Source organism: Anoplopoma fimbria, chromosome 2 (assembly GCF_027596085.1).
Source record: "Anoplopoma fimbria isolate UVic2021 breed Golden Eagle Sablefish chromosome 2, Afim_UVic_2022, whole genome shotgun sequence".
NCBI lineage: Eukaryota > Metazoa > Chordata > Actinopteri > Perciformes > Anoplopomatidae > Anoplopoma > Anoplopoma fimbria.
In genome coordinates this window covers 20031156-20051822 of record NC_072450.1, presented here as the reverse complement: position 1 = coordinate 20051822, position 20667 = coordinate 20031156, and the positions used below count along the sequence as shown (strand labels likewise).

At 38.5% G+C, this 20667-nt stretch overlaps 2 protein-coding genes across 2 annotated transcripts; one reads left to right on the top strand and one right to left on the bottom strand.

The window, feature by feature from the left end:
* The first annotated feature begins 1180 nt into the window (after window positions 1–1180).
* On the top strand, window positions 1181–11289 carry caprin1a (cell cycle associated protein 1a). The gene is made up of 17 exons (XM_054612123.1): window positions 1181–1359; window positions 2984–3118; window positions 4190–4252; window positions 5509–5595; window positions 5983–6224; window positions 6539–6621; window positions 6793–6948; window positions 7038–7090; window positions 7311–7394; window positions 7505–7666; window positions 8205–8313; window positions 8499–8560; window positions 8816–8947; window positions 9256–9415; window positions 9833–10021; window positions 10146–10252; window positions 10361–11289. Exons 2-17 carry the CDS (start codon window positions 2984–2986, stop codon window positions 10445–10447), a joined length of 1911 nt encoding a protein of 636 aa, XP_054468098.1. The 5' UTR covers window positions 1181–1359; the 3' UTR covers window positions 10448–11289.
* A 237-nt stretch (window positions 11290–11526) lies between these two features.
* nucb2a (nucleobindin 2a) lies at window positions 11527–18537 on the bottom strand. The gene is made up of 13 exons (XM_054609912.1): window positions 18400–18537; window positions 17884–18024; window positions 16846–16953; window positions 16428–16560; window positions 16197–16300; window positions 15378–15563; window positions 15017–15107; window positions 14852–14910; window positions 14681–14773; window positions 14425–14514; window positions 14150–14320; window positions 13799–13859; window positions 11527–13692 (listed from the first exon to the last, which is right to left on the bottom strand). Exons 1-13 carry the CDS (start codon window positions 18520–18522, stop codon window positions 13454–13456), a joined length of 1599 nt encoding a protein of 532 aa, XP_054465887.1. The 5' UTR covers window positions 18523–18537; the 3' UTR covers window positions 11527–13453.
* Window positions 18538–20667: the final 2130 nt, after the last annotated feature.

Below are 20667 nucleotides of genomic sequence, written 5' to 3'. Positions count from 1 at the left end.
TCTTTATAACAATGGATCAGATCTTAAACATTTTTTGCATGATGCCATTAATACTCACAAAACCATACATAATGGATGCGCTTTGTAATGAATAGTTGGCATTGTTTCTGACAGAGGAGCAAGACAAAATAAGAGTAGGATAAGGACTCCTATAGCCAATGTTATCCCCGGTGTGTGAAGGAGAGGTACCGCAAGTCCTTCATTCCTGCTGCTGTCAGGCTGCACAACCAGCTCTGTCTGCCATCCCAGTAGACCACAAAACAAAACACTCATAAATCTGTGCATTACAAATACACTGTGCAATACTATAACTATAATTATTCTGTCTGTATTTATAAGATTTTTTTTTTTTTGTTATTGTGGATTTTTTTTTCTTACTTACTTACTTACTTATTTAAAATACTTGTTTGTTTTTTCTACTATATACCTATAATTATTCTGTCTATTTATAAGATTTTAATTTTTTTTTGTTATTGTGGATTTTTTATTTTTCTTACTTACTTTTTTAAAATACGTGTTTGTTTTTTCTACTATATACCTATAATTATTCTGTCTGTAGTTATTTTTTATTTTTTTTAGTTATTGTGGATATTTTATTTTTCTTACTTACTTACTTACTTATTTAAAATACTTGTTTGTTTTTTCTACTATATACCTATAATTATTCTGTCTGTATTTATAAGATTTTTTATTTTTTTTAGTTATTGTGGATTTTTTATTTTTCTTACTTTTTGTTTATTTAAAATACTTGTTTGTTTTTTCTACTAAAATACTAGTTTGTTTTTTCTACCTATAATTATTCTGTCTGTATTTATAAGATTTTTAATTTTTTTTAGTTATTGTGGATATTTTATTTTTCTTACTTACTTATTTAAAATACTTGTTTGTTTTTTCTACTATGTACCTATAATTATTCTGTCTGTAGTTATAAATTTTTAATTTTTTTTAGTTATTGTGGATTTTTTATTTTTCTTACTTACTTATTTAAAATACTTGTTTGTTTTTTCTACTACGTACCTATAATTGTTCTGTCTGTAGTTATAAGATATTTCTATTTGTTTTACTATGTACCTTGTTGGCACTATATCTATGCTGCTGTAATCCTGTAAATCCCCCCCGCTGCGGGACTAATAAAGGATTATTTTATTTTAATACACATGTTTACTGTCAGGCAGTCTCCAGGTCAGCCGAGGGGTCCTTTTAGCAGCTAGCGTTAGCCGTTAGCTCAGCAGCAGCTAGTCAGAGAGCCGGAGCATCCTTCCAGAAAAATACCTCTGGAAGTTAAAGATACGAGCTGCTCTCACACAGCCCACGTTAACTCCGACAAGGGAAACCTCTTTGAAGACAAAGAGTATAAAGGTATGGGATCCACATCATCATCACCAAAATGCGTTTTCACCCTTAACATTACGAGTTAAATATAAATCGTTTATCTTTTGTCATCTCCAGCCGAGGCTGCACCAAACGAGTCGTCGTAGCCGTCCGCTGCGCCCTTTGTTCGGGGCAGATAAACGCCTTATTTCGACGACATTTCCACCGTCTGACCCAGAGTAACACAGTGTTTTATTGTTGATTTGGTTTTAACCGGCATGGGTTACCTCGGGGCATTAGATGTAGCGGCCCATTGACGGGCAGGCTAGCCGCTAAGCTAACAATGGGACCCGTCTGTGCTCATCAAATGGTTTTGGTTAAACGTGAGTGAGCGAGCGTCGGGGAGAGGACCGCGTGCTCAAAAAGGAGCATTCACCGTCAGCTGACGGTGCGGGACCCGGCGGTGGTTGTCCACCGTCTGGTCCGGTTTCTACCCCGCTAAGAGTTAAACTCTGAGCAGAAGGCCGACACTGTAACGTGCTGACTTCCTCTGTCACATCTTCAAATGCACTTCAGCCTCTTTACGACCGGCCAACCCCGACGGAGAGACTTCAGACCCAGAGATCAACATGTCCAGTGCCTTCCTCTGGTTTATTCTTCCCTTTGCACAAATCAAAGACGGGTTGATTTGCTCGATCTAGTCGGTATTACTTCTCCCGATCAAGTGTCCCATGGTTGAGTCCTGAGATTAACCCCAGACGACCCCTAAACGCGTCACGTTACATCGAGCAATGACATTACATTACATTATATTACATTACAGTCATTTAGCAGACGCTTTTATCCAAAGCGACTTACAATAAGTGTATTCAACATAGGTATTCAAGAGAACTACTAGTCACCAGAAGTCATAAGTGCATCTCCTTTCTTAAACAAGCATCTAAAAGCATAAACCAGAGCAAAAGTATAGTGCAGAAACAAACTAATACGAATACAATAAGTGCAATAAACTAATATGAATACAATAAGTGCAATAAACTAATACGAATACAATAAGTGCAACAAACTAATACGAATACAATAAGTGCAACAAACTAATACGAATACAATAAGTGCTAAGTGGAAGGCTCAGGGTAGTACTTGAAGCAATGACAGCACTGTTCCTGGGTATAACCTCAGGATCGGATCCTTTTAAATGGGATCGTCGTCAGTCGATTCAAACAGTAGAGCTGTTTGATGTTAACAAGAAAATGAAAATGTTTCTGTTGCTAAGAAGGCGTTCTAAGTCGATCTTTCTTTAGCTTCCCCATCACAGATGAACACACATGCATACATAGCTCAGATAGAATTGTGTGATCTTATTAATACCTTGTAATTGCATTACAAGTGAATAAAGTAATGTTGAGGTTAACATTCTGATATTAATAACATGTCTGTATATGTTCAAATATCCAAATGTTTCCCAACTGCTTTAGCAACTTAAATAATTGCAGGATTAATTCTGATGTACAACAATGATTTTCTCCTTTCACAAAAACATCAGCTGTCCTTACATAACAGGGCATAACTCTAATAAGTCCGTCCAGTCATTGGTGAATAAAAATAGAGCAGTTCATGCCGTGTGCAAAAATGTTTAATCTTTTAATGTCTACAATACATTTTCTTTCTATAGATGCCTTCAATGATGGTTGGCAACAATTCTGTCCAGTCTGCCTCTCCAGACCAGGGAAATGGAAGTAATTCTGAGGCCATGAAACAAGTTCTTGCCATGATTGACAAGAAGGTTCGCAATATGGAAAAGAAAAAGGTATCTCTTGTTCCTTAGAAATTAAAATGTTTTGCCACATTATTTGCTCTTGTTATTTTCAAAGCACTGTGTGACATTTGTGCTTTTGTTTTTGTGAATATGTTTTTAGATGATGTCATCAGGCTCTTTCCAAAGTATATAGGATGCCACATAAATACCTCTTTTTGGGAGAACACAAATTAAGAAGTCTACTGTCAATTCAGAAAGTTTAGAGTGGGTACTGGCTTACTAAATGAACTTTTCTAGTACATTTTAAATGCTAACCAGTGTTAACTGCCCATCAGTGAACAGCAACTGAGTCTGTCCCTTGTTTCATGCTAGAAAATATAGCAGCTTGGCCAAAAACTGCCTTTCAATTTACATAAACATTCTACAAAATATTATTTTAGATTCTCTATATTCAGAAAATTTGTCACCATTTACTGCAGACAGCAGCAGCATATTACAGTCTGTCTTGGTTACAATACTAGGTCTTGGTCCCAGTTGGTTCTCCTTTCTGATATAACTTTTATTACTTTTTAATTTATGGCCCAGAAATGTATCTATTCTGACTGGATCCACCTTCACTTATAAAACCACAATGCTAATAAAAGGAATAGCTCACCCCTTAAAATCATCTTTTGTCATTACTCACCAAGTGTTACCTAGAATTCTTAAAGAAAACTTTGAGTTTCGCTATGTCTCCAGGGTGAATGGAGAATCTAAAACCAGAGCAAATCTTGACAAATATAAGTAGGCCAGGTCTAACATCAGCAAAGGCCAATCAAAAATCTGTTTTAAAAACTCTCAAAACTCAACAGTATAATCAAACCTGATTTACTCATCACGCCGTATGTTCAGCCCTTCCCAATCACATGTATTTTCACCATAATTGCACTATTTAGAACGCTTCCTTCACTGAGATCTCATGCGTGGATTCATGAGACAGTAGTGGCGTGCAAGAAAAACAAAGTTTCCTTTTAGAATTCAAGGCAACAATTGATATACAAATGGTCATTTTGCAGGTGCGAGATCAATTTCTGTTATGCAAGGATGTGTTTTTTTTCATTGGTCTCCCATTTTGTCTTACAGTCCAAGCTCGACGACTGTCAGGCAAGGAAGAGTAAGGGAGAACAACTGAATCAGGATCAGCTGGTAAGATCAGACAATCACAGTTTGTGTACAGCTTTGTTCTTTAGTGTTGTCCCGATACCAACGTTATGACCTTGATACGATTCATGCTTCAATTATCTCAATACTAATACTCAAATTATATCATTAAAACCCCTAAAATATAAGGAATAGTAATGTAATGATAGATGACAGAACGTGCAACTTCAAATTCTTCCTTTTTGCGTTCATTTGAAAAAAACTAAACATATTTCACAATGTCAATACAAAGTGGAAGATGGGAAAATATGGCATAAAACAACAGGAGTGAATTATTGACCTTAGTGTGTTGATACATTTCAATATCCAACCAGGACTGAAGAAACTCTTAATTAAGACCAGCTCTTTAGACTTCACATCTGTTCATCTTTCCATGTCACACTGCTGCTTATTTCAGGTTGAATCCTTGCAGGGATTGACGCTAGCAGTACTGTAAGCTAACTTGTTGAGTTGCCTCTTCGGAAATACTCTGAGTGAATTTACCCGCCCTCTCATAAGCAGTTGATGCAGTGTAAATGTCTCCGGCTTTTATTATGAAAGATAAGCACGGAAAAAGTGAAGCTGTATAAAATAAGATAAAGTAAGATAATCCTTTATTAGTCCCGCAGCGGGGAAATTTACAGGATTTAATTTACATGTAATGCGTTACCCCTGACAAAATGGGAGCAATACAAAGTTTGCCATCTTGGTTCAGATTGATGGAGCCTCTCTGTTATAATGTCCATTATCTACATAAGTGTAATGCAACTCATAACCTTCGGCTACATTACTAGTGCCATATTTTGCTCTGTGAGTCTGTTTTGCTGAGAAGCTGTGGACTGTTGACAAGAGCACTTGTATTTTCAGATTTGAGAGAAAAACATTGTTCAGCAGGTGGAAGCAGAGCGCCGATGCGCACACACGCACACACACACACACACTGCCCTGCTGCAGCACACCGACGCAACTCAAAAATACAGCTCTTATGAAATCACTGTCATTCTTAAAGTTTTTTCCTGCAGGGTATTGCAATACTTTTCTAGTATCAGTTTAGCACTATTGATTTTATTGCAATCTGCTAGAAATTATACACCTATATAATAATAACAAAGATACTATTCTAAAAAAATCCCATCAAAGTCATTAACATTATGGAAAACGGTGAATCTTTATAGGTTACTGTATCATGTTGTATTGGAGGAAAATATATTTTTTACATTATTCACAAATCTCTATTTTTTTTTTCTATGACGTGCCTGAAGGATGCCTTGACGAAGTACCAAGAGATCGCTTACAACCTTGAGTTTGCTCGAGAATTGCAGAAGAACTTCCTGGCATTGGGTCAAGAGGTGAAGTCCTGAGTCAAGATTGTTCTCATAACGTGATGCTGCTATTATTGGTTTTATCAGTGTTTTATGATATGCCTCTGAAGTAACATTTAGTGCTTACAGAACAGGAAACTGTATTTCCACTCAGGCCCTAGTCTTTGAAAGTTAATTCTATAATAAGATCTTATTAACAAACATTACAGTTATCATGACCTGTAGTAACTGATACTGTACTCTAAGGATAAGTCTTGAGGCAGCATATCATAAGACTGCCTCAGTAAATATTAGAGGTCATTTAGAGAACAGGCGAGTGATAGGCATTGATCAGCGATACTTGTTGGACCCTGTTACTTCACAGGGTGAAACTTTATGAGGTTACTGAATTGCTTTTTTTCTGACTGCGTTAAGATTCAAAAGGCAGTGAAGAAGACTGCTAGACGGGAGCAGCTGCAGCGGGAAGAGATGGATCAACAGCGGCTGAAGACGGTCTTGGAGCTTCAGTTTGTACTGGACCAGTTGGGAGACGAGAATGTCAGGCAGGACCTCAAACGACCTGACGCCACTGGTTCCCCTTTGCTCACTGACGCCGACCTCAAATCCCTGGATGAGTTGTACAAACTAGTGGGACCTGATAGGAACTACGACGTCAGGTATGAGGTGCCGCTAATATTTAAGTTCGTACAGTGGTTACAGTATAAATACTACAAGTAAATATGTTGTGTGTGTGTGTGTGTGTGTGTGTGTGTGTGTGTGTGTGTGTGTGTGTGTGTGTGTGTGTGTGTGTGTGTGTGTGTGTGTGTGTGTGTGTGTGTGTGTGTGTGTGTGTGTGTGTGTGTGTGTGTGTGTGTGTGTGTGTGTGTGTGTGTGTGTGTGTGTGTGTAACTGCTTTCATTTAATTGCTCAGCAAATTAGTATGTTGATGTACAGATCAAATAGAATATTTACTCTGTTATGTAACCTGCAGGTTGACTGGCCAATATGAAGAGGCCTCGGTACACTTGTTGGAACTAGTTGAGGGCCGAGACAAGGCTGTAGCTGGGACCACATGTAAGTATTCGTGGCTTTTAATCATTCTCTTTATTCTCGACCCGTGTAGCAGTCTTCTTCGCTGCCTTTCTGAATCTTAACACAGTCCTAAAATGAACTAGGTAATTCATGTACATGTGTAGCATTATGCCTTTGTTTTGTTTTGACTTTGTCTCGCTGTCTTTGTTCCAGACAAGTCACTGAGGGACACTCTGGACAAACTGCTGCTGAGTGGTTACTTTGACAGAGCACAAAGTCATCAGAATGGGACGTGCGTGGAGGAGGAGGAACAAGACGAGCAGACTGTGGTGGCTGAGTCTACGGCTGTGAAGCAGCCATCAGAACCTGGTATTTACAACACATCAGCCGATACACCTGAGTTACATCATTTTTTTTTTACTGATTAAGAAAAGTTCATATTTGCTTTTTCTCTCCAGAAGGAACAGCCACGGAAAAATACACAGAGCAAATTGAAGTGGAAACCACAGAGGTGAATTGTTATTTGATGCTTTTTCTATGCCTGGCAAACAAAAGATTTAAAGTTGGTGCTTTTGTGTGGTTCTCAATCTGTTAGATAACTCAACTTATCGATTTGTCAAATGTTGTCTGTTAATCTAACAATAATTTTATTGTTCGAGGACAGTCTTTAAATTGTTTCTTTTCTGTATAACAATGTCTTACTTTTTCTTTTACATTTCCTTGTGTTGTAGTTCGTAAACAGACAGTTCATTCCAGAAACTATGTACAGTAGTACAGACAAAGACCAAGTGGAGGAGTGGACAGTGGAGGCTCAGGTAACACTTCACCACTGCATCCAAGTTCTTAATGCCACTATGCATATTTCTCAGCACCTTGTATCTGTGTGTACTCTAATGTGCCTGTCGCGTGTCCGTGTGGTGAATAGATGGTGAATTCCCTCCAGCACCAGCCCCCTGCCCAGCTGGCTGCAGAGCCAACCGATACTGTGAACCATGGCAGTCCCCCACCTGAGAAGGACCCAGTGGTCAGGAAGCAGGTTGTGCAAGACCTCATGGCCCAAATGCAAGGGACGTACAACTTCATGCAGGTAAAAATGTCCAGCATGTGCTGTAGTGTCCAGATGCACTCTGTTACTGCTCAGAGATGCACTCTTAATGTGTTAATTATACATTGAGATATTGATAATTGATTCATGCAGTGAAGTTATTGTCTTGTTTCACATAGAGGTTCCTCTCAAGCAGTCAGTTACAGAAAATACTCTGTAGATTAAGTCTTAAAAACATGACACTGAGTCAATGTCATGTTTTTATGACTTATTTTGTAGGGCGCTTTTTTAGATAAATTAAAATGTCTCACATAACAAACTGAAAAATGGACAACAATAGTAAAACGAAGGAAACAGACATGTTAAAAATATAACAAGGCAAAACAAATTCCAATTCATTAAAAGTATATCGCAGGAAAAGATTTAAAAGATGATCCTGACTCAACCAGCCTTATTTTCTCAGACACTCAAAGCTATGAGTGTGACAAATGCTTGCTAACATACATTACCACATTACTTCACTGCCCCTACATCTGATCCATGAGCCAGCAATGCATTTACTCTCATTTGGTTTTCCTAGGACTCCATGTTGGAGTTTGATGGCCAGGCTCTGGACCCAGCCATCGTGTCCGCCCAGCCGATGAAGCCCGTACAAGCTCTTGACCTGCAGCAGATGGGCTGCCCTGCAAGTGAGTGCCGGTTCATTTACCGTAACGCTGAACAGATGCTCTTACATATTCTGTACATTAGGGATTTGTCACTTTTTAGTGATATGTATATATATTCCTAAAAGCGTTACACACCAGTTGACAACAGTTTTCTTTTTTTTTTTTTTTTTCTAATGAGCCTCTTTTTTTTATTTTCTCCCAAACAGCCCACCCAGAGTCCAGAATTCCTCAAACAGCTGCAGTGTCTGTACCACAGGATTCCTCACAAGTAAGTAGAGGGGAAGCACAACAAGAAGTTGTTGCTTTGTTTAGCTTGAGAGGTAGTACAGGGTTATTTCTTGTATGTGTTGCTCTCTGGCATGTCATGATTTTATTTACTGTGTATTATAAGGATATATGGGAAACATTTGTATATGCTAACAAGATAGAAAAGAGCTTTAAGGTGGAAAAATAAGAGATCCACTCTCTCCACTGACCTCTCCTCAATCCTTGACTCCTAAATTCCTCCTTCTCCCCTCCCCAGGCCTCAATGTCTCTCTCGTCTGAGCAGTCCCTCGCCCCCGGTTCCCTGTCCTCTGCTTTCCCACCTGTCTCCAAAACCGCCCATACTGGAGGCATCAATGTCAACGCCGCACCTTTCCAGTCAGTGCAAGCGGTATGCTTTTTATCTAGGGCTTAGGAATCAATATAAATGTGAACATGTTTGGACTTATTTAATAAATTATATTGGAAAGTGTCAGGTTTTGGACTTGTTTGTACCATCTAAGGACTAGCAAAGTAAATCTTATATTTAAGCATGGCTTATTAGTAGTAGCAGCAGCAAAGAAATGGTTTATTATCGGTGCACCATCCAACCAGGTAACACTTTGACATGTCCCCTCATTTTCCTACTGTACATATCTCCCTCAGATATTCTGTGAGAATTATAATTGTGATACAGAAAACATTTCTTTTCCTCTTCAGGTATTTAATCTGAATGCACCTGTACCTCCAGCCACTGATGGCCAAGCAGATCCTCTGAAGCCGCCCAGCCAGTTCCCTGGTGGCTATGTACAGGGCTTCAGCAGCCAGTCAGAGAGTACTGTCGACCAGCCTGACATCCCACAGGAGACATTACAGTCAGGTGAGGGTGTGACTTGTATTTTAAGACTGAGCAGTTGACGTACACTGGAAAAGCTGTTAACATTGTTTGGCATCACCTCGACATTAACCCGACAGTATAAGGATACATGAATTATTTACACAAATGTTTTTGCATAGAGCTATGATTATTTGATGTTGTAAGAACAAGACATTATGTTGATAGATAAATGAAGGAAATATGTTGTGTGCACAAGGTAGAAATGATAGAGTGCTCACTGCTGCAAGAAAAGATATCCTTTCAATGTTAAAGTTGAAATAAAAGTAAATCAGCATGCCATGACACAAAACAGCTCCAGCTTTTTCAGCTTGCAGAAACGTTTTTTTAATCTATATAACTAACCACCAACAGGTGACGCATATAGTTATGAAATGTCTTGTTTCGTCTGCTTCTGTCCAGTGGTTGGAGGGTTCCAGCCCCAAGACCAGGTAATGCCGTCAGCAGGAGGCCATGAAGAGCCCTCTCCAGGCGCAGGGTTTGGACAGTCAGGCCAGTCCTTTTACAACAGCAGGGCTGTGCCCAGGGGCGGACCCAGGAACAGCCGTGGCATGATGAACGGATATCGGGGGCCCTCCAATGGATTTAGAGGTACAAGCATCAAACTGTTTAACAAAGATACAATACTCACGTGGCCTCACAATCGGCTGTAATGACACAATACATGTTGAAATTACACAAATCCTCTGTTAATTCCAATGTGTTTTGTCATCAGGGGGATATGACGGCTATCGTCCTCCTTTCTCAAATGCTCCCAGCAGTGGTTACGGTCAAACCCAATTTAACACGTCTCGGGACTATTCCAACAACACCTACCAACGGGTAAGGGTTCCTTTCATTATTAACTAAACAAAAGGCTCATATAATATCAGTTTTATTTTCAAATTTGTATTCTGGCCAGTTATTGTAAATCCCTGTTGTTTCTTCAAGGAGGGATATCAGCAAAACTACAAACGGGGAGCTGCCCAAGGACCTCGAAGTATGTCAAGAGGAAATGCTCAAGCAATGAGATCCTAAAGGATCCTAAGGACCGTCAAGTTGCGCCACGTTTAACATTCAGGATTTTTGAATGTGTTTGCCCCAGCTCACTTTTATAACAATGTTTTGTTTCTCATTGGTAAACTTATTTTTTTTATCTCTCGGCCTACTTATCAGTCAGCCTGCTTTGGTCTGTCTAGATCCTCTTAACCTTCTAACACAAAATGCTGAACTTCTCCACATGTAGGATTATCAGCAAGTCTGTGTGATATAAAACAACATAGATATTCCTGTAAACTTGAAAGATTTCATTAATTTATTTTTTGTACAAAATAAATGCAAAAAATACCCTGCCACTGTCGATCTGATTCCATGAGAATGATTTCTTTCTGCCCTGTGCTGTCAGACACTTTTTCCTCTTGACCGTATAATTCTCATAAAGGCATTTGTGTTCTTCTTTTGTTATTTTTTTTTTCCCACCCCTCGGTCACCTCTTGCGCCATCACCTCTTTGTACGCTGATGTTATTGGTTGAGACTGTTTCAATAAAGTTGTGTTCTATTCTACTTTGCTGCTTTGGTTTGCATTTGAGGTTATAAAATCTGCTATTTTAATTCTGTATGCTTTTACGTATCAGATTGATGTGTTTGGCGAAGACTGGTCCTGCCTGTCCCTCTTCTGCCTTTCAAACCTATGACCGATGGGAGTCCCAGTACTGTCTTCAGTCAGTGTATTCAGGTAACTGAAGTCACTGTAGATTAAAGCATCCTTTTAATCACTTTGATGGCATGCATTCTTGTTTGTAGAAAAAATAAGACAATCCAAGTGGAAATTGAAATCAGTGTTGTGGTCACTCAAAAATAAGGCTTGTATTACACGTATAACGCCAAATGAAGCCTGCACATAGTAGCTCATGCCTTTTAAGATGATACACTAGGAATAAACTTTGAATTAAATCATACTATTGAGTATTTCTACTTCAACGAATAAGGTGCCATTGATTTAGATATTTTTTTTATATATTGTATGTATGGATTATCCATACTTAACTGTTGTTTTACATTGTTCTGTGAGAGAATGATAGGTAATTTCTTAAGTGATAAAATCTGTTACACAAACTGAACGGTCATACAATTTTTATTATCTTGAACTGAGGTGGTGTACAGTATGGTCAAAATGAGTCCCGCAGAAAACACAATCTGTACATTTTGTGCAAATTATGATGCAGTCTTGTCTCTAAGGAACACTTAGGACACAAAAACCAAATAAAACGGCATAAAACAAAATAAAATATTTCTTATCTGGATTTTGAAGAAAATAAAACCACAATATTGCAGACCTGTTATCTCACTGGATGAAAATGAAACTGCCATGGCCACAGTCTGCCAGCTAGAAAAAAACACAGCGTTACCTGAAAAAAGACACCTCAATAGCACAGCAAGGACACCAAACTGGTAATTTGTGCGGAAAATATGCCATGTTGTGTTTGTCAAACTAGGACCAAGTAATACACATCTGGTGCCAAACACACTGATGTAAACTGAATGCAAATTCAAAAGGTTTTCATCACTTTTTGACAGACAATATAATCAGAAAATAAAGACAGTGGTAATATCAGACTCAGCTCTCACAGACCAAATTAGAGATTTGCACTTTTTCTGATATAAATCCAGCAGTTGCTCCAAAAATATTTTGAAAATTGAGATAAAAGACACCGGAATAAAAGCCTGCAATCAGAAAAAATCTAAAACGAATTAAAAATCACTAGCAACTCATGTATAAACATAAATATTTCAGAGGTCCAACATACTGTAAGTAACCTGAACCTTCTGTGTGAGCATCTGCAGGAGTTTGGGCTGTACTGTAGCAGGGGAAATATTAGTTGAATGGAGAGATGTTCCACACCAATCTTTATTTGAAGAACCTAGCACCTTTATTTATTTTGACATTAAAGTCAGCGGAGAGCAGCTGCAGTGTGCAGTTTCTGTAGACCTGTACCCGATGCCTTTTTAGGCTGAGGACGGATTTCCTATAGTTGAGAAAACTCTGTAAAATCGGAGTACACACATGACAGGAAGTTTCAAGGTAGGCAAACAGTTGACAAGTTATGAAAGCCACCAGAATCAACATGAAGAGGAGCAAAAGTGTTGCTAGGTCTGGACAATGTAAGGACTCTGAGCAGTCTGGCTTCATGAGGGGGTTTCTGATTGAAAGATAGGAATATTTTGTGACATTGGCTGGTTGAGATAATCGAAATAAAATAAGTTTCTAGAAAGAGCTCACCAGACCCTTGAGGATTGTGTTGACATAATCAAAAGGTCTTGGATTTAGTGGTTCTGGTTAAGACATCAAGATGCTGCTTTAAACTGCTATAGTGCCTCTTTTGCTCTTTTAGGCTCTTAAATGCTATTATAGAAAATCTTTAAAATGTCTCTTGCACTAATTTCCTAAAATGTTTGATACAGCCCAGTGAAACATTTCATTTTAAGTCACACATGTACATTTTTGAGTTGTTTAGGGGTTACTTAATAGTCGAGTATGTATATATCAAACTCAAAATGATACAATTTAAATTACTTTTTACACCTTAGCCCCTTCAACAGCTGCACTGTACATATCTAACTTGTAGAGCCAGTAGCATTGTTATCATTGTTAGTTTCTGTACAGAAGACCGCAAGTAAAGAAAGCTCACCAAAATTATATATTTTTTACAATTGTATTACCAAACAATCGGGATCATTTTTAATGTAATCAAACACTCCTTGAGAAATGTAATTATGCACATTTTAGGATGCAGGTCCTTGGTTTGTAATTTTACTATTGTAATTCCGTAATGTAATCCAAAGATTACAGTTATTATAAAACACTGGTATCAATCAGCAGGGATTTCTTTAGTTCTGCTCTTCTTCATCTCAAGTGTCTTCCAAACCCCGAAGTCATGCTGGTTTTTAAAAGGCCTAATACTCAGGAGGAACTGCTCCTCTGCACGCCGGAGTGGAGGTGCTGCAAAAGTCTGGTTGTGGAGGTTCAAGTTCTGACAGCATAGTTATGGCATGTTATGCTGGCCCTGTGCAGCTTCTTGGTGGCCTGGTGGCAGATTCTGGTGTGTCTGGGGGAGACCTTGCTGGGCCAGGTCTTGATGATGTTGTTGTTGTTGTTGTTGTTCATGGTGTTCCTGAGGTGTATATTGAGGAGCTTGGGGTTCATGCCCCTGTGGTTGGGCCTCATGTTCAGGATGCAGCTGGTCGTCAACTGCATGCATCTCTGGGATAGCATTTCCTTCAACTGTAACAAAGAAAGAATTTTACATTTTCAGAGGTCAACCAGTAAAAAAAAAATAAAAAAATCAAACAACGATCAAATAAACAAAATGGTGCCATCGAAAACTCACCATGAACCTCTGGAGGGGGTTCTACGTTTTGTGATTTCAGCCTTTCCATATGCTCAACAGCCTGTAACAAATTCATAAAAGGTTATCCTATATTTAGTGATTGAACAGTACTGTGGAAAATAACGGTAATCCGATAGTTCCTATGATAATGATCATAGCTGGAGGAAAATAAGTCTGTAAATGTTTTCACCCACAAATGTTATGTCTTGTTCAGGTGAAACCTCTACCGAATTGTTCTTACAAACTTATGTTGGGATGAGATCAGTTTGCTCCATTCATTGTTAGATAAAAGCTCCTGTAGCAAACCTCACCTTTTACTAAAATATTTCAAATGAGTGAACCACTCCTCACCTGTTGCAGCTCTATTTTCTGTGCATTTAGCTGCTCCTGCTGTCTCTCCAGCTCGTCTCTCTGTTTCTGAAGGTCAACAGCTTTCTCGTTGAGGTCCTGTTCCTGCTGAACTAGATGCTCCTCAAATTCTCTCATCTCCTCGTCTGTGTACGCCTGGTTCTGCTCCAGGGTCTGAGGAGCACAGAGTGTACACGATTTATTTTAGTCCAGATTCTTTCAACTAAATGATTTTAAGATGACATTACCGTTGACATGATACATTTATTGTGTCTCACCTCCCAGCTGTCTGGTTCCAAGAATTCCTTTTTCTTTGTGGCGACCAGAAACTCGTCTAAAGAAACCAGTCTGTCTTTGTTGGAATCCACCTATAAAGGAAGACAGCATCAAAGAGCTTTATGCAAAGAAATAAATCACATATGCAATCATTTATTGACACAGTTAACGCAATCGATAACGGATAAGAGGCTCTATTTAAATTCATATGCAGTAAAACTGTTTCATGAAACTGCAACCGTTTGCAACTTGTTGTACCTCATTCATAACATGCTCTCTCATACGTAGCCTCTCTTCCTCCATCTCCACCATATCGTCCTCTTCGTTGGTGGGGTCGTAGATTTTTTCTAGCTGCAATCATAGAGACCAACAGTCAGTGCAAAGGCCATTCACTGAAACATCACACATTTTATGATGCCACGGCGTTACCTCTTTGGTGAACAATGCTTCCAGTTCCTGCTCATCAAAATAGCCATCTCCATTGGTATCTTCATTATACAGAAAGACAGAAAGAACAAATACCATTTAATACAATATAGATTATGCAGCTCTTAATAAATGAAAACCATCCCTCCGGTCCAGTTAAGGTCTTACCATGCAGGTTGAAAAAGGTCTTAGGGTCAAAATCTTCAGGGTCCAAGCCATCCGCTTCCTCCCACACCTCCTTCAGTTGATTCTGGCTACCCTGCAACATGGAGGCAAAATCACATTTGAAATACATCTGGATAAATAACAATGCATGTCAACATTGTGGTAGCTCAATGCTGGACACACCCTCCTTAGAAATCCCAAACCCACCGTGTACAGATTGCAGAAACTGAACTCTTAAAATCTGGACTTAATAATTGAGACGCGAAATGGGACAAAGTTTCTCTTCATTGGCTGAATCAAAACACATCATGTCTGTGTGTATCAGGTTGTAACTGGTTAGTGTGTGCACCTGAATCAGACTTACTGGGTGGTTGACTTTAGGGTGGTCAGCGTGCTTCTTCTTCATCTCCTCATAGTGCTCCTCCTCTTTTTTTCTTTCGTCCTCGTCCAGATTTTTCAGGTGTTCCTTTCTGTCGTGCTCCTTCATCATTTCATACTTCTTGAACTCCTCATGTCTCTCTTTGTCAAAGTTTTCCAGATCTTTAGTGGCCTAAATATGTAGGGGGAAAATTACAATGGATGTAAATCTGCCTTTAATCAGGGTAATCAGTTAATGTAGTGCAAAGTCCTACTTGATATTTCTGGGGCATTTCTATTTTTGTCATGTTGTTAGCCCATCTGTAAACTGAACAGCGTATTTAATAAACTGCATGTTACAGTACTGTTAACTAAGATTTCTGAATACTTTAACCCCTCTCGGGCTCCATTTTCTGTTGTTCAATAAGGTATGAAAAGCAACTTAATAAGACTTCAAACGTAAAAAAAAAAAAAAAAAAAAAACAAATAATGAAAAGCAGTCATACAGGGTAGATCAGCTTCCCATAATGCCACCGTTGTTCTCTAGACCTACAACTGCCTGCTTTTCTTTTGTGGATGTTGAAAATGTTAAGCTGTCACAATCCTCATAACACACAGACATTCTTTTGCCATTATTGGTGGCTTATAAAATAAGTAGTTGTGTGCGGTCCTGTTTTAACTTCTCTACTACAGCACTCTACTGTGTTCTTTCCATCTGCCCAATTAGTTCCCTTAAAAAGGTCAACGTCAGTTTAAATAAGTGTAATTGTGTGAACATGTCCTCAATTAAAAAAAATTTGTGGAATGAGGTAGTAATGACATTTACCGATTTAATGAGCCGATCCAGGTCATCCACTTCAAATGTATGAGGGTTCATGTGGTTCAGGTACTCAAACTGCTTCAGCAGAGCCTGGTGGTCCACTGCCATGTCTATTCAGAGAGTAATCAATGACAATAATGAAAACATACACAGATACATATCGTTGAATTTAAGTTGTAGCATCATACTTTAAATAGAAATCAAAACACAACACATAAATTGTGTTGCACAACATACCATTCCCTCCTTCAAGGTCTTGCTTGGCCTTAATCAGAGTTCGGAGTCGGTTTACCTCCTGCCTCTTCAACTCATCAAGCTTTGTTCTGACATGGTGGCTGACAAAGTCCAGCTCTTTGGCCAGCTTACCTTGCTGCGTTATACATGAAGGAATTTGTTTAAGCTTGTGTTATTTAAGACATGGAGTTATAGCAGTACATGTTATAAACATTTTACTTATATTATTCTGTTAACTTGAAATGAAAGGTGCAGTGGACCAAAAAAGAGAGAGAGAAAAAAAAAGAAGCTTTTGGTAGACATTCCTGGACAAGTAAATGCAGATAATTTACCAGTCAGAGTAATGATTCACTAGTATTAACAGAGGGCTGGCTGTAATGTCCTGCCATGCTAATAAAAAATTAAGAGAAAAGTAGGATACCTTGATATCTTCCATGTCTGTGTTGTGGAGCTTTTCTCTGAAATGCTGATCTTTCTCTAGAAAATCAATGACTTCCCTGAGGTAGCGGTCGTAGTGGAGACCTGTGTCCTATAAAATGGAACAAATCAAATGTCAGTTAATTGTAATATTTTAGAGATAACACACCAAGTTATCCTACAATGGTCATCACTTTTTGGGGGTTTATTATGCTTTATTATCAACTTTTCTTTGAGGGGTCTGTTTTCTGAAGGATACGTGTCTGCTGACCAACATAACAGATCCTCTGTCCAGATGTTTGATGTAGAGGAAACAGGTTTTATCATGAGTGTCCATAAACGGTATTACTGCCTTTTTTAAATGACCATATGCTGCAGCTGTTTTGTGGTTAAAGAGCACTTACTTAATTCTCCAATAAAAATAATGCATTTGTATGTATTCCCACCTGAAGACAAAACCTTCATGGTAATTTTTAAACTGTGTTAAGTCAGTATGTCAATATTTAACATGGACAACCTCTTCCTGAGGCAGAAATCAGAGACTTTTGCACAATGCCAAAAACATCTGGAGCTGTTGTACTGATGAAATGGATTTGTGTGATCATGAGTTTTGAGTAGAGTGCCTGATTTAGGGAATTTAATTGTAGCACAATGAGACATAAGGCCATCTCTCATTTAAATTAGTCTGGATGCTGTTATCAAGCTCTCTCTTGTTTATTGTCTATAAAGCAGTTGACAACAGCAGCCTAACAGTGTGGCATCACAGCTGCAACTTACAAGTAATTCATGCTGTAATTATTTCTATATAAAATGATATGAGGCCTATTCCAAGTTAACAAAGCATCAAAGCCTACATACATCCTTGAACCTTCGTAATAACACAAAACAGAAAAACAGAAAAAATCTCAATATTTGATTAGCTGAAGATTTGAGGTAAACAATGCTTAATGTGTAAAAATACATTTCAGTGCTACCAACTATGGTTGGGACACAACATGACAGGAAGTATCATATGCAGTGTGCACATCTTGTTTCTTCCTACCACACTAGCTGGAGGCTCTTCTGCTTTTTGCTCTGGCTCTTGGACTTTTATCTTATCTATGCTGATGGGCACTGCCTCTGAGCAAAGCAGCTGGACCAGCAGCACAAGCCAGCCGGTGTGAAGGGCCCGGCTCCAGCACATCTGGAAATGAGAACAATTAAGGTTACACTCAGATCAGCCATACATGACACTTGTTATTTACATGATACAGTGTGTGAGGATAAACAGTCAGTGTTTCCCTGGGTGTACACGGGTCGCTTCCTCATTTACCCATATCAAAAACGCTCATGTAGCCTTCACATGCTGCAGATCATTGGGTTGATACTAACATCCAGAGAGAGCTGGTGTTGCTGGTGTTAGCTTTAGCTTTAGCACTGCCACTGACAGATCTGGCTAATGAGACTCAAGCACCTTAAGCTATTCATGTGTGTTTTCAGTCTGAGTATATATTCACCATACGTAATGTTATAATCTTCACTAGACAGCTCCACAGATGTGCGTCACCTCTATACTCACTGTGTTATGAATCGTGGACCTCATCTGCTCGGTTTTATTCCCGTTGCTTCCTCTCAGCTGGGAGCTCTGTCGGCGGCTAGCTGGCTCGCTAGTCAGCACGTTAGGTTGTGTGCGCGGTAGCATTAACCGCAGTGGTCAGTTCAGCTCTCCGTCAAACCGACTAGCAAGTTAGGTTGCACTGAATCGTACGTGGCGAGCATTGATGTATGACGAGGGAGCAGGTGGGCGGTTACTTCTGGGTCTCTTAAGGGTGTGAAAATAATAACCCCACAGTGTATTACTACTCTATTATAATGTAAGTATAAAAAGTATCAAAATGTTACTTATGTAGAAGCACATAAGTAAAAACAGTTGTTTTTTTTAAGTATTACAAGTAAAAGTGTGAGTTTATTGGATCCTGTTAGTGTTATTGTACATACTAATAGTGGATTGTTATTTCTGATGAATTACTAATAAATAAACAATAAAATGTATTTATAAAGCGCTTTTCACAGACAGGGAAAATTACAAAAATTACAGTCAGCAGGAAAACAAAAACAAGACATAAAACATTAAAACGTGTTAAAATGGTACAGAAGACAGTCAATAAATAATAAAAACAAGTTTAAAAGCAGACCTGGAGTATTATACAAAGGCCTTTCTAATGTCTTAATCTGGCCTTTGAAAGAAGTCACAGATTCAGACAAACACTAATGTGTTTGCTGTGTTTAGATGTTGCAGCTAGTAAAGGTGGAGCTAATTGGAGCTAGATCATTTTGTGTAATCAATAACCAGGAACTATATTTTATAAGCATATAATCATATTTCATGCATGTACTTAAAATATGAATCTTCAGAGTAGCTTGTAGGTGTCAGATAAATCTAGTTAAGTAGAAGTTAAAAGAAGCAGAAATTACAATGGTAATACTTAAAGAAAATAACTCTGGATTTGGCAATAAATGCATTTTACAATATTTAGGGCATAGATATTTAAATAAGGGCTATTCAAGTGTTCTTACCAGGAAGTTGAATTACTTAAAATAAAATAAAAAATCCTCTGATTTACCATAATCTCTATATAACATTTGTACAACATGTACATTTTACAGTGATTTGGCTGCCTTGGATATTCAGCCATATTTAGCCGGAGAGAGGCCGCTATAAAAAACACAAAGACAAGCAGTAGAGACGGCACATTTTCAAACTTTATTCGGTAAATCAAGCATCTATTTTAATCAAACCAGAGTTGCTGATTGTTGGAGCAGTGGAAAGACTAGCCAAGATGTGTTTGTTGAGTTTTATTTAGTTTCTGTCTAGTTTGAATGAAGTTGAGTGAATTTTCTCTTCAAGAGTCATTTATCAAATAATTTGGTTATTTGCAGACACAACTTTCACTGCAATAAACATTTTGACACAACAGCGGCTGAAAGTTGTTTAACTTCACTGCTTGTAAAGGTACATCTACATTGTAAATAATCAATTGAAATGGAAGTGTGCTGTGTGTCAAGGAGGTTGAGAGGACTGTCTTCTTTTCACTGAGTTGGCTCATCCTCAGCTCCTCCTGTCCACATGTCAAGGTATCCTTGGCCAAGTTGCTCCTGTGGTCAGACCACCATGGCTTGCTGCCATCGATGTGTATATCGGCTAAATTGTAAAGCGCTTGGATAATAAAGTTGCTATGTCAGTGCAGCTATTTATCATTCATAAAGGCATTGATTTTATTTGATCACTTCAATATTGATGTTATGTGCAGAATCATATACTCTGTCTATATTATATACCATATTATACACACGTAAATTCCCCGTCCCTCCAGCAGAGGTTGCTGTTGTTCTGCATTGTCTGTGTTCTAATATTCCAGTATTTTCATAGCCATGTAGAATTGGAAGTCCATAATAAGTTAACTGGTCAAATGTGCTGGGAGCTACAGGAGATAACGAGTGCATGGTTAAATGAACTGGAAGCTATGGTCCTTGGTCGCCTTGCAACGGCAGCAGTTGTTCTGTTTGTTGAGTTTTATTATAAACACTAAAATAAACAGATAAAAAAAAAAGAGATAAAAACTGTGTTCAATTAGATTCTAAATTAAATTTATCTTCTTCTTTCAACGGCTCCTTGGACCAGCCTGGATAGAAAGCATACATTTGTTGCCCAGGTGGTTTGTGCTGAAACTTTATCTGCTAGAATTAAACCCTATTTATGATTCTTGTGGTGTACCACAGCACAATGAATCTAATTTTCATCTGAATGGCTTTGCTTATGGAGAAACATAGCATCACTGCCCTGTAG